Source organism: Hippoglossus hippoglossus, chromosome 11 (assembly GCF_009819705.1).
Source record: "Hippoglossus hippoglossus isolate fHipHip1 chromosome 11, fHipHip1.pri, whole genome shotgun sequence".
In the NCBI taxonomy this organism is placed as follows: domain Eukaryota; kingdom Metazoa; phylum Chordata; class Actinopteri; order Pleuronectiformes; family Pleuronectidae; genus Hippoglossus; species Hippoglossus hippoglossus.
In genome coordinates, this window is record NC_047161.1 from 21,223,311 (window position 1) to 21,240,582 (window position 17,272).

Sequence of the window (17,272 nt, forward strand, 5' to 3'; positions counted from 1 at the left end):
TTCTGTATCGTGCTGGCTGATCATGATTATAATGGCGGATCCTATATCGTGTTGGCATCTGATAGTGGTGGTGGACCACGATTGAGGTGGCAGCTGATGGTGGATCCTGATGGCGGCAGTGAACAATGACTGTGGACTATAGTGGCATCCGATCTTGATGGTGGATCATCATCGTGGTGGCTGCTGACCATAGACTATGATTGCAGCAGGACTGCTTGATATATAATATTTCTCCTCAGATACTCGACCATTACTGACAATAATCCATCAATTCATTCACCTTCAGTTATGCTTCAAAATGTTTATTCTTATCAATGCTGCTAAAACCTTTATCTTTCTGATGTTCTCCTTTACACTTGACATCTATTGCACTTCTGTCCGTCCTGGGAGAGGGATCCCTCACATGTGGCTCTCTCTGAGGTTTCTACGTTCTTTTTACCCTGTTAAAAGGGTTTTTTAGTAGTTTGTCCTTACTCTTGTTGAGGGTTAAGGGCAGAGGATGTCACACCCTGTTAAAGCCCTATGAGACAAATTGTGATTTGTGAATATGGGCTATACAAATGAAATTTGATTGACTGCTGTCCTGACTATTTGGGAGTCAGGACAGCAAACAGTCGTGATTTTGGTGAGTGGTTAGCTGTCCCTCACAATGAGGGAGCAACAAGCCGATTGGCAGATGCTGAGCGGAGTGGATGGGCTGGAATGTAAGGTTTGACCATGTCCTGGATGTAGACTGGAACCGATCCGTTCACAGCACGGTACGCAAGTAACATTGTCTTGAAACAGATGCGGGCAGCCACTGGTAACCAGTGAAGGGAGCGGAGGAGCAGTGTAGTGTGAGTGAACTTAGGTTGGTTAAAGACCAGTCGAGCTGCTGCATTCTGGATGAGCTGCAGAGGTCGGATGGAACTAGCAGGCAGACCAGCCAGGAGGGAGTTGCAGTAGTCTAGGCGTGAGATGACCAGAGCCTGGACCAGAACCTGCACTGCCTTCTGAGTGAGAAGGGGACGTGTTCTCCTAATGTTGTGCAGCATGTACAGTATCTACATGAGCAGGTTGTTGCAGTAATGTTGGCGGTAAGGGAGAGTTGACTGTCAAGTGTCACACCCAGGTTCCTAGCAGTCTAGGTGGGGGCTCCCACGGAGTTGTCGCATTGCTCATCCCCGCACAGCTGTTGATGGGTCGAATTATCCGGACACCCTTGTCTGTCAGTCAGGAGAAACTACACCCAAAATGGCCTCATTTATAACTTTTGTGTACGCACAAAACAGGGCCCAACAGTGGCGTACACCACTTCTCATGCAAACGTTGGGATTTATAAAAACAAACTTGACTGGAAAATGTGCGCACTTCCACGCTAACCCTGACCCATGCGTACAAATATTTTGGAGACAGGAAAATTACGATGCAGGTGTACCTCATGAACTAAAGCAGATTATTGATCCGCTTCATTAACATTAAAACCAGCAGTGTTATTTGTGCTTATTTGTAACTGTTCAATATGAACCTTCAATTGAAAAAGATATAAAACAACTTACAGCAAATTACGTTCAGATAATAATAATTCTATTTCCATATGACGAGGACCGATCAGTCCAGTATCACATAGATCGACCGACGGAACCGAACCATCGCAGTACAAACACAAGCATATAATAATAATAATTCTGTTAAATTCTATAGATTGGGGACATCACATCTGTCCCTGAATTTAATAATCCTGCAGTTTTGGATGATTAAAATACGAACATGAGATACAACAAGTTCCCCCACAGTCTGACAGTGTGAAGTGATTATGTTTTTGCCTCCACCTTTGAACTAAAAAAATGTTATATCGTCCTCACTCTCACTCACTGTATTAACAGCAGTAGCAGCAGTGTATCAGTGTATTTTTGTAATTTCAGCTATTGTGTGCATGTACACTTTAGTATGAATCCTACGCATTGTTTTATAAATGAGGCCCCAGATCCCCAGTCTTTCAAAAAGGATGAGGAGATGAAGGAGAAACAAACATTATGGTTCAACAGAAGACATCGCACAAAGGTAAGACAAGAGCTCAGGCCAGGTCGAGAAGAGTCTGGGTGAAAACCACACATCAGGCTGGAGTCATCAGAGGCCCCGCCGAAAAGCCAAGCTCCTACAACTTCTGGAAGTTTACGTAGAAACAGATTCCACATCCGGGTCATCTCACATCAGGCGAATTTAAGAGCCCCATTCACAATGGACCTATAATCAACAGTAGACAGTAGAGAAAACCCAGAGAAAATCCTACCTTTTAACTGGTGCTAGATTTAAGCAGGCATCACAGCCTTTTTATAGCTGAGATCAAGTAAAATAGAACAAACAATTCCACAAAGAAAACAGGAGGAGAATCAAAGGGAGAAGGGCAAAACTGAAAGCCAACTTTCCTAGCCCTAAAACCCACAGTTAAAAATAATATGAATAAATTCGGGGCACACACCCATAACTAGGTTATGTGGTTAACAGGGTCAATCTAGGTGTGTAGGTAGGTGAATGTGACAATAACATGTAAGATATGGAGCTAAGCCTCTAGCCCACAATCCTGAGACACAACTGCCTCAAAACTAGTAAAGTACGAACAACTCAAACTGTTAATAATCACGAGTTAATAATCACGAGTTAACATTCAACACAGAGGCTAAGAGGCCGACTGTTCACACAAAAACAAAGCCGCCCCTGGTGATGTCACACAGTGGCTTTTGAAAGCTTTCCTGCTAAAATGCTGACTTCTGCTTGGTGGCCAGCCGGTGATGGGAAACAGGTGGTGATGGGCATCGTGGGCGGTCTAGCGGTGGCATCCTCTGAGGGAATCCCCTGGAGAGGCGGATGACATCATACACGACCGCATGCTCACACAGGACAGTCATGGAAGAAAACTCAAAACCTGCAACAGGGTGAGCTGTGAAAAATGAGGAAAAGAGGAGACATGGGTGGAAAAAAGGAGAGATGAAGGGGGGGGGGAACTACGTTGCATTCCACATTGGTAGCCAAGACTTTTGTTTTCTTCCGGAAGAAGGTCATGTGGGAGCCTGACGAATCAGTGAAGGCCACATCGTGACCGAAAAATCCTGATCAGCAAGCTCTTTTGTTTCTGTCTGTCCAAACGCGGCCCCAGAGTCATCTAACTAAAATGGGATGAACAGCATTTCAAAGGTCGCTGTTTTAGTGACTCTAAAACTCCAGAGTAGTGAGATGTATACACCAGATGTATCCATAGCAGAGTTAAACAAAAACTTAGTAGTATGTGTAACCGAATTGGATGTCTTAGAAAGAGATCTTACTTGACTGATTGTTATCCAACACCGACAACGCCACCTTGGGACTTTCACCCAAAGAATAAGCAATACTACCAGGATAAACCTGATTGATCCCCACAATTATACTAATCTCTTACAAGAGGGTTCCCCATAAATACACAGATCAGTCCACAAGTGAATACAGAGACGTGTGTTTCAATTATAAAATATAACAATGTTTATTTGGTCAGAAGTTCATACAATTCTTTGTAATTCCTTTTCTATAAAATAGATATTTCAATACCAGATATACACAGTTGGAAAAACAGAAACCTTCTAGAGAAGCATACACTACATATTAATAAGTTGAAGTAGGTCAAAATAACAAGAGCTATTGCAGGGCAAGTGGTCGCAACCTCACTGCAAAACACACACAAAAAGGAGCAGAAAAAGGAGTAAAAAATCTAAAGAAAGGTAAATCACACTAAATAAACTAATGACTGAGGATTAAAGACACACTCCTGCAATATCCTATGCCGCCATCACTACCACCACTCAACAACTCTGTGCTTTTAATTCATCTGTTCACATTACATAAATATTAACTTTACACCTTAAAACACACAGATTTTACTGAGCAGAGCCACACATCAATAATAATAACTAATAACCAACTATAAGGCAAACAAAAAGTAAACTAATAACTATAAGGCAAGACAAGAGTGGCACCTTTTCATCTCCAACAGAAAGAATACATGGCGTTAATACACTTTAATTTAGGCATGACATCAGGTAATTTAATAAACAAACAAAGGGGTTACCTCGGCTGTCTGTAAATTCCCACGACCCCTAAAGTAGCATCAAATGGCTATGCGCTCTCCGAGCCTGGCGCATCCCACCAATGACGCGCACACCCTGGACCGGCTGGAATCGTAACGTGGGCCTGAAATACAGTGAGAATTAACTGCAACAATCCACACAATGCGCTGGGAAAGAAAACGTGCATTTCCTTGTTACCAACCGGTTACATATGGATGTAGCCTTAATGTCATGGCTTAAGTTTGATAAATTCACCTGAACAGGCTTGAAAACCCTTACTGTCAAGAAGAGGGTGTCCGTTTTAAAATAGTTAATAAATATGTTATTTGTAATGTGGACATCTAAAATCATTTTTCTTTCAGATCAAGCCTAATTTTACCTCAACCAATCCCAGCTTTTCGTACACTGTGTGAGTTATTGATAATTTGCTACAAATCTGGAAGATTTGGATGTTCAAGGTTTTGAATTGATCTAGAGTTGCTCTCATAATAAAACAAGAAGGGCACTCAGAGGTCATACCTCCTCCAAGGCCCAACAGTCCCCTTACATTTAAATTCACTAGATCCAGATTTTTATGAGGATCCGCACCAAATTACGCACACTCAAAAATATTAGTCCCCTTTTCTCATTCACCCGTGAATTACTCTATGAGAAATGAGACATGAAATTATGTGAAAATACAGGATTATCATGCAAAAAAAAAGATCGCTAGCATGCTAACGCTAGCGCACTCGCTATCTTTTTTTTTAGGTTGTTGAAAAATGACCATAATACATTGAAATGATATTAAACTAAGATATTACAATCATTATCCTAATTTTTAAATCCTTATTAATGGAGAAAATACTACATTTGAGGGTCTCTCTCCCAGCTTGCTGGTGATTCGCATGGCATTCTGGGTACCCCTAGGGTTGAAGGGAGGGTGTGAAAAATCTCAGTTTCTACATCTTGGCCCTACCCCTTCTTCCCAACATGTATTGGGACAGCCTACCCCTACACGTGAACGCGCAAAACGAAGGGGAAGGGCTAAGGGTTAGGGCCAAGGGGTAAAATGGGATTGGGCCTTAGTGTGTTCCTCCCTGAGCCATAAACCTTTGTGGTTTTGTGATATTCCGTCCTGCAATAAAATGTGTTGTCTGTAAACAGCCTATGACCATCATGTGATGTTCACTAAGCCCCTGGTTTTACTGCATGACAGTCAACACTGTATTTTATTGGTGTAAATTCAAATTAAGAACAGAGTCTGCATATTACTAATTGATGATAACTTTAACAATTTGATTCCATGCTTAAATGAAATAGATGGGAGCAATGAAAATTATGAAATAAACACTGAAATTAGACGTGTCATCAGTAATACTCACATGCTTTGTAGGAAATCAGTAGACACACACCCATGAGCTCTTTTTAATTTGTTGTTGACATTGATTTGCATGGCGGATAAATAAATGATAAATGGTGAAAATACAAATTTCTATGTTATTCTGCTCTTGTCTCATTTTGGGGATGCCACTGTTTCACTGATCCATATGTGCCAGATACTAATGCACTGGGTAAATTAGCTAATGGACAGCAACATTTATGTGCCAATGCAAATTATCGTAGCTGCATCTTGAATCAGTCGAGCCTCATTCCCTCTTTCCTAATTTCACTCTGTTTTGTTGTCAGTGTGGTGAAAGCTTGAAGATCAGCTGACCAGAAGGAAACCAAAACTCATGTCTGGTAGAAGCTGTACTTTGTTTGTGTCGAATTTTACATGTGTACCCTCTTGGCCTCCTGCAGCCATGTATTCCTCTACCTTCCTGTGCTTTTGCCGCAGAGGGCAGGAGGTCCTGCCTGCTCACTTTATGAGCTGGGAGAAACCCAGAAGCCATCTTGTAAACAGCCAATTAAATGAAAAGAGATTGTGAGGAACTGCATACCTGACCAGGAGGAGCCATTAACTTTAATAAGAAGGGGAACATTTGGAGTGTGCAAGAGGCTCTGCTGAGTATATTTGCAGCTAGGGAATTTCCCCCTGCCACTCCACCCTATCACTGCTCAAGGCTGCTTGAAAACATCAGGCTGGTACTGTGGAGTCAGAGAGGAAAAATTCCATGTCTCACAGTTTTATTTATCAGGTGATAAACTGGACGTGGGCCTCACTGGTCCAGAACCCAGCTGGATGTTTTCAGCCTGAGAAATGGAATGCAAAGTCTGGAGGAATGGCGTTGCCAGTTGCGAGCATAGTGAGAGGATTATATGCCGCATACATATACAACCTGGTACCATTAACTTGACAGCTTGAATAAGCGAGACAACCACAAACAAGAGCTGCTTTTGCTTTACTTTATATTTGCAACAAAGGCATGGCAACGTTGTTTAATTTGGTGGTCGACACAGGGCAAGACACAGCCATTGGTTGTTCTCTTAGACAGATCATATTGCTTGGTATACATTTAGAACACAAAGTGTCACACATGGCATACAGAACAGGCAGCACATAGAGAAAGAAAACCAGAGAAAGACTGTTGATTCAAACAAGGAGGAGTCCCCTCTCCACATTAGCACTGGGTGTAAAGGGAACGGGGCAAAGGAGTAGGGGGCATGAGACTCTGATTTACATACTCATTCCTTTATGGCGCTGTTCAGACAGAGCGTTAACATGCATCTTGGGTGATTCAATTACAAGAGGACAGCTCTAAGTGCAGGTGTTAACACAACCAAGATGGTCTGAGACACGATGGCTTTATTCTTTTAGCAGTGTGAACATGAAGGTGCCCTCGGCCGCATTAACAGACCGTCTCTTCAGCTGGGTCTTTCCACTGTGGATGCAGAGGTACGAAAACATACAGACGCTGGCTTTGATGTCTGCATTTTTAAAAAGCCCATATGGATGTATTACAAGTGTGTCAAACATCTTGGGCCACTTGTCTATAATATCTTGATCTCTTCTTCTTTTCAATTTCAAGCACACTGGGCACAGAACGTGCATTGTTGCTTCCAACATGTTAAAATCATTTTTAAATTTATTTGGTCTTTGCAAAATAAATTAGTTTTGTCTGTATTTGCATATCGAGCGGGGAAGTGTCACTGGAGACACATGTGGAGACACATTCTAATACCAGGGCTGAACAGAGTCTTTAGCACACACTCAGCTGTATGCAAGAAAACTGATCTGCAGGCAAGCCTCGTCTGCACAATCCATTCTGTCCTTTTGATCAAAGGTTGGGGAGCGTGGGGGTGGGGATTGATGTGTGTGAGCATGGCATCCTCATAAATGGTGAGTGCATTGTGAAAGAAGAAGTTCTGAAGAAGACACAGGGGACATGTCCCTGTCTTCATTACAAACTAATATTGGAGACAACCAGGAGGACAACAAAGAGAAATCCGCTGTCACTATTTTATCCGCTTTGACTTCTTTCATGTTTTAACCATCCTTCCTTAGAGCAATTACAACACTGTAATCACCAAGTTCATCAGTATCTGAGCTCTGGGATGTCACTGAACCGAAGTCATAAGATCAGACAGTTCTATTAACTAATTGGGTAACACTGTTTGCGTTTGCAGTAATCTGTCTGTGCTACCAGGTGTTTGTTGGAAACACCTGGGGCCTGTACTATGAAGCGAGCTCAACATATCCTGGATATCTTTCCGTAATCTGTTTTGACTTAATTTAACAAATCCTGTCGCCTCACGGAGATGGTTACAACTCGTTAAGTCCACCCAGGCTGTTATATTAGAAAAATATGAGGAGTACAAACACATTATCCAGACCAAAAATAAACACAGTCACAGCTGCTAAATGCAGGTAGAGAAGCTGGCTAAGAATCTCTGATTGTGTGAAAGTGTAAATTACAGAGTCCCCGGTGACATTAGGGAAAAAAATATAGAACTTGACACACACTGTCTGCACTGACTCTGAGGCATAATATAAAATCATATGGACATTTCGTGTGCCATGGTGCACAGTAGGTGACTGTGCGCATTAGGTATGTTGGTGACAGGATGCTTCTCGCATATTTGGAAACAGGGAGAGACTGAGGTGTACTGGGTGTGATAGCGGCAGGGATTGACTTAGCCAACCGGACATTGTTTTATACTTCCCTTATCCCTCCCTTAAGGAGTGTAGTGTCATATTGATGACAGCTGACTGCACGAGGGATGGGGGCTGTCAAAAGGTAAATCCCCCATTTTCCAAATAAATATTTAATTTCATAGGATAAACTTAAAGGGAAGGATATAAGTATAAAACTATGTTGGGTTATCCCACTGCTAACACACACAGTACATCAATATCAGTAACTCCCACAACTAAAGGAATGTAAATCAATGCAGACAGTCTGTGGTACTGTGAGCACATTGCTAGGTGTCAGGTTGGTTATGTTCGGCTCCAGCAGCTGACAAAGGTTTATCACTCCCTCTGATGAGAAACTATACCTTTCATAAAGATACTCATCAGAGTAGGTAAAAGGATTTTGTCGGTCTCTGAAGACCCTTGTCCCCCTCACACTGAGCTCCACAGGATCCTGTTTTTTGATTTGCTCCATGGGATCCTCCAAGAACGGTGATGTCATGTTTCAAAGGAATTGATTGGTCAGTGGGGGATATGAATATATATATATGAATTAAACAAGCTTCATAGGACTGAAAACTCTGAGCTGAACCTGAAGTTACCCCGATAAGAGAAAATCCTGCTTCGTAATACAGGCCACAGAAGTCCAACTATTTATTTGCAACATATAATAGTTTGTACTATACAATACTATAGTTGTATATAGCTATTATGATATTTTAAGTGCTTGTTGATGTACAATATTATTTATTAAGTGTACCTTAAAATGAATATTTTATATAAAATGTCTATATTTTTATTTATTAAGTTTATAAAGCAGCTTCATTTAAGAAAGCCTGCGTAGGGAGTTATAGTTGTTGAAAAATGTATTCTATAAGAACAACAGTGTGTTGCAAACTATATTAAATGTTATTTTCTGCTGCTTTTAAGTTTAAAATAAAAGATTCCGAAACAGAACGGGACAATGTTGTTACCTATACTGCCTATTGTTGTAACTGAACCTCTGATCATTACATCTTTAGAGCCACTGAAAACAATGCTAACGACAGTCAACATGTTGTTTGTACAGTTCTTGTACAAACTGTAACCCTTACTGTGATAGTGAATTTCTTTAAAGAAAAGGTAAAGGGTTAAACACCACTAGACAAAACCATTTAACTGCTATTACATGAATGACAGATATGCACCTGAAAACAATGCCAGGGCCCATGGCAATGACAATTTGCCCATAAGAAGACGGCATCATTATTATCCAAAGAGTCCATTAAAACAGTCATCACAGTTCAGAGATAGACAATGTAATCATGTTCCCAGGCATCAGCAATTCACTTGAGCCGGTTTCAGACATGTCCTCTGGAGGGTGTCTGCAAAATTGGGTCCAGACAATCTCATTCACACATGAACAACACAGCAGGAGATTCTCACATTCACAACAACACAGAAATCGAGTGTTCAGGTGAGGGGTGGTGCAGCAGGCAACGGCAGGATGTAACATAATCATTACACTGCAGAGATAACATGTTTTTGTCGACACCTTAATCACCAAAAGTTCTCGACATCTTCGTCTGTGTCTTCTGCGTGTATGGCACCGCTTTTTTATCCTGAGATATTTGTTTTCCTTTAGTTTTTTTCCTTTTGTGTCTGTCGCGTGTTAGAAACATCAACACGCCCACTCGCTTGAAAAATACCACAGAGGATCTCCTGCTATGTTCTCATATTGGCTGCTTCAGACATTCTACTGTATTTTACGAGGAGACTGGAAGGAGAAAGTCTGCAGAATGTCCGGAGGCTCTCACTCTGACCTTTGCATTCACACATAGAGCCCCTTCAGAGATGTACCGAGGTTCTCCAGAGTTCATTGCATGTCTGAGAGCAGCTTTGGTGACTACAATGTTATCTCACCTGATTCTGTATGAATAACAGCCAAACATAAGACAATTAGACCCAAACATGAATAAACCAGAATCACCCTTTCACGATCATTACTTCTTATAGACATAAGACCAACAATGACATTATTCTGCATAATTATTAAGATGTAACATACTGTACATCGCTGCCATGCATTGCATTTGGAGTATGGGACCTCAGCTGAGGAAAGGTCCCTTTTTTCAAATACTAGTCGTATTTGTTAAGAGCTGTCAGCACTTTATGGGCTCATGGGTCCAGGTAGTTTGGTTCAAAAATGATTGCACAGTGAAAACAATCCTCCATAAAGTGACATCCTTATATCTCTTCTTCATTTGGTTGTGCACATTGTGTCCTGGAAACAGGCAAACACATTTCGGTATCAAGATACAAGTTCATTTCTTGCTCTGCTGGCAACTCAAACTGAAGTAAACAGTCTTTACGACCTGTAGGATCTGTATATTGTTCATGTCCTTCAATTCTATAAACATCTGCCACATTCAGCCAAACAAAAAACATACTCTGTGTATCAATATTCCACGGAAGAATGAGAACATGCTCATGTTTTGGAAAATCCTTGTGAGAAATACTCCAAACGGTCCAGGGCTCAGTTTCTCTCTGCCTCACGCAGAATTTAAAAACAAACGGTGCAATTTCTGAATCCAGGGTAAAATATGATTACTCCATCACTGAAAAGGTCCAGAGCCAAAGCTCTTATCCCACTGTGAACACTGCTGCTCTAACTGGTCCAGCAGCTTGTCCACTGAGTCCTCTTTGTTCTCTAGCTTCAGGTATCGCCTGCCACTACCCAGGTCTAACCGAGGCCAGCTTTGGTGAGTCTGCTCCTCCACAGCATCCACAACATGTCCCAGGATGTCCACACAAACCTGTGAACCAGCCTCTCTCCTCAAGGCTACAAGCTGGTTTATTTGACCCTCCTCTCTGGGTGTGTGGAGACCTTCCTGGACGCGCACACCAGCTTGGGCTATGTGAGGGTTAGTCCTGTAGCTCATACTATGGCAACGCCTCGGCTGGGCAGCTGGAATATCCACCTCGTCCCCCAGGGTGGACATGGAACTGGCAGACACCAGGCAGTTGCTGAGCTTGACAAGTGGGGAAGCCGGCACATTGAAGTTGCCTCTCTGCTCAGCACCAGACTGTATGTTTAAGTTTGTCTCACTGGAATTATATGAGTTGGAGTGGGAGGACTGGAGGGAAGGTGGCGGCTCTGATTCCTGGTGGTGGAGGGCTTCTGTCTGGAGAACAGCTTGCTGGTAGATGCCCTCCACGCTGTCCTCAAGTTCTCTGGGGTGTCTGGTCTGGAGCAGGGGCTCAGAGCTGGCCAGCTGCTGCAGACAGAGGATGTTGAGATGGGCAGCTGGTAAACTGCTCACCCACTGGTAATGTTTCGCCATCGAGTTGGCTACTGCTATTTCTTTAAGGTCGGCTGAGGGCACAACTGCAGACACAGAGCAGATAACACTCCGCATCTGGGCCAGCAGCATCTTAGTCTCTCTGTCCCTGTTCTCATACAGGACCGTGTTGGCACATATGAGGATGAACAGTCCAACCCCCATGATGACAGGCCCCAACAGCTTCATCCGTTCATTGTGGATGAGGCTGGCTGTGGACAGGAGACCCTTAGCTCCCAGACTCCAGCCTGAAGTCTGTGACTCAGAGATGCTTTCCCCGTCTGTTGCTCCCAGGATGGATGATCTTGATATCCGGTAGGGCCAGTAACCCGCCACAGCCAGGGCAGTTCCGACAACCACTACAATGACCCCCAGCACCAGGAAGGCTCCAGGCAGGGAGCGGATTCGAAGCTTGCCTCGGATCACCCTGTCTTTCTTCTTTCTGCCTCGTAAGGTGAAGCGAGACTTCCGCCGCCCAGATGGGGAAGTTGGCTTGACACCTCGGGCCTTCTGGGTCTTCATAGCACAGGTCAGTCAGGAACTATCACTCCAGGTCACACCCTGTCAGAGGACTTGAGGAGATGTTAAGAGTTAATGCAGCTATAACAGTGTGTCTGCATCCATTAATTAAATGTGCACAATACATCAGTCAGCTGTACTTTTTCAATGTCACTTTAGTAAATCACAAACATGTGATATGTAGGTGATTCATGGCATGATTACAAGTACGTGCAATTTAAAAGTATTAATTAATGGAGAGGTATGACCAAATTTGAAGCCACTATGTTTGAACATAGTTTGAACATTTCGGACCTTTGCCCACTGGTGGCGGTACCAGTAGCAGTAAAAGAAAACTCTTTTGATGATTATTCAATGAGTAAAACAGGAGGTGCTTGAGAGCACAAGCTGGACATTAACTTTACTGAGGGGGAGTCTGTGCCTTTAATGCAAGAAGTCACTTACAAAAAGTCACTTATTAGCCTGCACTGCACATATATATAACCACAAAATGATATCTTTCACTTTAGAGAGATCCAGCCCCAACCATCTCTGAATGATGATAAGAATGTTTTCTAAAACTACAAAACATCAGGATTGAGGTGGCAACTGTGACCATTTATAACTTACAACTGGCCAAATGTCTAAAACCTGGATTAAAGCGCTGCTGTATCTTTTGCTCCTTTTCTTTTGGTCTTTGTTTCTCTTGTTGTATCTTGACTGTGTGGATAGGGAGCGTTTGTGTGCAGCTGTGTGATGGCTCTGACTGGATATCAGAGCACTTTGAATAGTTTTAATAAAAACTATGTCACGGAATCTGGTCTGTTAAACATGTATTCCTTAAGCCAAAACATGAACAACTGGACCTTTTAACAGAAGGTAATGTTACAAGTAATTAATGTAATTATATATTATTATTATTATGTGTAGTAATTAGTAGAGGGATGTCAGTTATATTTGAAATGGATTTTGAAGGTCATAACATTTGAAACCGTCTAGTCTTACTGAAAAAGAACAGATAACTTGTGTAGCTTCTGCAGCACTGACATAGAAGCATACATACACATTTTACAGTCTGCTGTATATCAAATATTTCCTTTCTGAAATGCATTCTATCTGCCATCATGACAGATTAGATATTACATGTGGATGTCTGAAATCCAGACATATTTAGTCTTGCCATAGCTCACTTTGGCCACCTATTAGTCGATGGCTGTTTACCATGTTCCAAACCTTCTAAGTCTGAGGGAGCTTGTAAATTCAAAGAGCTACAAGAGCTCTCACATGGTTATAAAAAAAGCAGAATGAAAATGAAAAGCAGCCTCTAACACTCCCACTGCAGTTCCATATATCCTGAGCATTTTACAGTGAGAGTAAAATGCTGTCACCAAGCTGACTGTCAGACACCTCACAGCTGTGTCACTTCTTCTTATTGTGCACAGATGGGGCTGGGTGCTCAAATATGCATTTGCTTCTTTAGGTTTGATGGAGCACAACTCCACAGCATTCAAGCTTCAAAGATAAACTCTTCCCCGGTTTTTTTGATTTGTGAAAGTCTCATTTGTGAAAGTCATTCCTTTTCTTCCTCCTGCAGGCGCAGAAGCATCACAGCCACAGTGACACCGACATACTGATGAGGAGGATTCTGCACAAATTGATGAAATTCATAGAGAAAACCTTGCAGTGATTCTCCTCTGTGCTGCTGCAGGACAGTTTTCTCACCTGGACTTATATACAGCCTATCCGACCATCCATCTACCTATCTATCCTATCCGTCCATCTGTCTGTCGGTCTGTCTATCAATTCAGCCATTCAGCCATGTGTCAGTTACTAATGACTACCTGGTAACAGATCATTTCCAACAAAGGGAAACAGAAACATTCTTATTCAACCTGAAAACAAAATATGCCAAAGTGACTCATAAATCAGAGTTGCACAAATTAAAAATAAATCTTCATACTGCACTAATCACCATTCTATATTCAAATGTGAGCAGAAACTTGATACCAAACACTGCAGTTCCTCTCAGCTCTACAGATCTTGTTAAGCCTCTTTCAGGTTGTTAAGATTTTACAGCATCAACACAGCGGTGTGGTGTTCAGAACCTGCACCTCACAGCAGGAAGGTTCTCCCTGTAACCGCCTGGCCTATCTCCAGCTGCTGTGTTCTCCTGCCACAGGTTTAGTGGGTTCATTTGTGCTTCCAACTTGCCTGGGAATGGTCTCTCACATGTGTCAGTTGACACTGGCTAAACACAAGTTAAACAAGCCTAAGAACTTAACCTGCACATACTAAGTATTTCCCCAGGCATTATGAGTGGCTTCCATGGTAAAGTCTGATCACAGAAACATTAGTGTTTGATGGCGATTAAAAAGACATGCATTTGTTTCTCAGCTTGGAGCATCTCATGGGGAGTAATCTGCTCTGCTGCAGATTGTTCTCGCTCCTTACAAAATTATACTATCTAGTATAGAGTACTATTGTATCTTTTTGTCTAAAAATAATTAAAAGTTTGACAAAATAATCCCAACTCATGTTCCATGTTCCTGGCTTTTTCCAGAGTGTAAAACCACATTTCGCGACCAGATCTTGATCCCTGGTTACATAACACCTTAGCAAACTCCATCTGCTGATGATGAAGGTCGTGAGATTCAGCTAAAGGTTCCTGATACAAGCGTGTCAAGATTAAGTTATGATTATTTTGTCAAACTACTATTCAGGGATGAACTTTCACATTTAAATTAACTGTTTAAAATAACACAGAATTGCTCAGCATGGATTTGGAGTTTCCTACATGCCCTTGACAATAGAAAGAGACTCACATGAACCTTTTGCTAATATGGTTGTAAGCAGCATTTCAGTATCTTTTCAACACAAACTGAATTATGTCCAGTACAATATCAAAACTGACACTTTGATACTCCTTTCCTGGTCTAAATCATGTTTATTTATTCTTTGATATAATGTGTGTTTCATAGCTGAAACTATTAGTCAGTTGGTTTATTATCTGATTATCAGACAATTTAACAACAAACATTTCATATTTAATTAACTGTGTATGACTTTTTAATGTCAAATACCCAGTTGTTCCTGTTTCCCCTGCATGAACATCTATAATAATGAATAGAATATCTCTGGTTGGACAGTCCAGATCCCAATCAGTCCCAAAACTCTGAGGTAAATATGTCACCTGGGGCTCTGGGAAATTATGACTCACATTTTTCACAATGTTAGCAAAACATATTTGGCACATTAATCAAAAATGAAAGGGAACCCCAAATCTTACACTGCATGTTATTCAGGCAAATGTTTTGAACAGTTAAGATATTAGACGATGATCCATTTGACATGTGTGACTCATTCTGTTACATGTTGCTTTGTGTTTAAATCTGAAATCTGCTCTAAAACACACATTAGACAGGTCTCTTATTAACCAGTAATAGTGACTGTGTGACTGTGGTCTGTTGGATTACAGCTGCAGTAACTGATTAGACTGCATTCACCAGCTCTGACACATGTTTCTATTGGTAAACTGTGCAATATGCAGCAGGACTGCGTCTGAGTGTGAATACACAACTGAAGCAGAAGATGCCCAGACATACAGGTTCACTGTGATATCATGTAATAACACGGCAGTAATCCGATTCACCAGAGAGCAGTGTGAGCTGCAAGCCTCAGTGTCGTGCCTCACACAGGACGCATCCCTTCAGTGTGTCATAGACACACCACACTGTTCGCCTGCTGTGTTCCAACCAGCAGAGGAAGCTGGGCCGGAGCCCACATCACTCCTGGGAAGCCACAAGTTGTGCTTGATGATGTGTACAGATACTGGGGTGTATGTGATGAGCTTACAGCAGGGTGTGGAGGGATGGGACCATCTGTGATGCAAAGGCAACATGAAGCTGAACAAAAAGAAACCCTCTTCATGCAATATGAATTAGAATGATCATTAGGAAGATGATTTAATCAAGCGTTTTATATTTACCTTAACGACGGACAGCCACTGACTGCCGTGCCGTGCTGTGCCGAACCATCTCCCCTAAAATACTGTGTGGAGCTTAGCGACAGACAGGAGTGTGTCTGGCTGTCTGTGCTGCTGCATTCCTCAACAACAACACACACCAGCACAGCACCATCCATACACAGTGTGGTTGGTGGAAGAAACACTGGAGCCAGCGGTGACTGCAGCACTTTACCAGCTGGTTAAACCACCCAGTCTAACTTCTCTGGAACTCCCAGTCCAGTGGCCGCTGACTTCTGGGAACTTGCCTGCATGTCTCGGATCCTGTTGCAGCCTCTTCATAGTTTGAGGACACAGAACATCCTGTGATCGTTTGGGCTGAGGAGCCTCCAGAATGTGGACAGCTCAGCTGCTGTCTCTGTTCCAGGATATTTACAACAGGCAGAGGGCAGGAGGAGGAGCACGCGGTGTCTTCGCCAACTCCTGAGGAACATCTGGCACAAAGCTCGTCTCACCATGAGGACAATAGAAGCCAGCAGAGCCCCGATGCTCCCTCCTCAGCGCTGCGCTCTGCGCTCTGTCTGCGGACCAGCGCAGTCAAGTGAGCTGCAGCCAACGAGCTCCAAAACACCGTGTCTTTCAAAATAAGAGTATCCCAGCGCCATAGAGCCAATAGCATGAACATAAACAAGTGTCCGCATTCTTGAGTAGACTAATGTCCAAACATGTTTGAGGTACTTTAATCCAAACTCAGCGTCGGAGAGTAATTGAAAGTACGTTTACTCTTTAAGTGGTAAATGTATTTGAGAGCCACAGTTCTGTAACAACTACAAAACACCGATACTGGATTCAATTAAGATCAAGGAGTCAGAAATAACAGCCACTGGTGTTTGTCTCCACCTAGTGGGTGACAGCTGATGTCACATGGTGTAAAGTGACTATTTAAAGTCTAACAGTGATACGTTGTAAGCTCGATATTTATTCATTTTGACCTGTAGCTGTTCACATCTGACAGCAAACCATTTGGTTTAGGTTTGGGTTAGGTGTTAGGGGAGGGGCTTCATGGGTCATTGTGTTTAAGTGTATGTGAACCAGTCTATGATCATCAATCATCAATCGTCAATCAAATTGTATTTGTACAGCCCATATTCACAAATCACAATTTGTCTCATAGGGCTTTAACAAGGTGTGACATCCTCTGCCCTTAACCCTCAACAAGAGTAAGGAAAAACTACAACAAATCCCTTTTAACAGGGTAAAAAGAACGTAGAAACCTCAGAGAGCCACAGTGACCTCTACAGTCTGGGAGCCACCTGTAAGACGGAATGAAGTACGCGTCAATTCAAATACAAAAGGCATCATG

The 17,272-nt window shown here is 42.4% G+C and overlaps 1 protein-coding gene across 1 annotated transcript; it reads right to left on the reverse strand.

Moving 5' to 3' along the window:
• Positions 1-7,619: 7,619 nt before the first annotated feature.
• On the reverse strand, positions 7,620-16,490 carry tmem200b (transmembrane protein 200B). Its single transcript, XM_034601201.1, has 2 exons — positions 15,934-16,490; positions 7,620-12,022 (listed from the first exon to the last, which is right to left on the reverse strand). The coding sequence occupies exon 2, from the start codon at positions 11,970-11,972 to the stop codon at positions 10,725-10,727; it is 1,248 nt and encodes a 415-aa protein (XP_034457092.1). The 5' UTR covers positions 11,973-12,022; positions 15,934-16,490; the 3' UTR covers positions 7,620-10,724.
• Positions 16,491-17,272: the final 782 nt, after the last annotated feature.

Coding starts and splice junctions, on each gene's coding strand:
- tmem200b (XM_034601201.1), bottom strand. CDS start 11,972: ATGAAGACCCAGAAGGCCCGAGGTGTCAAGCCAACTTCCCCATCTGGG.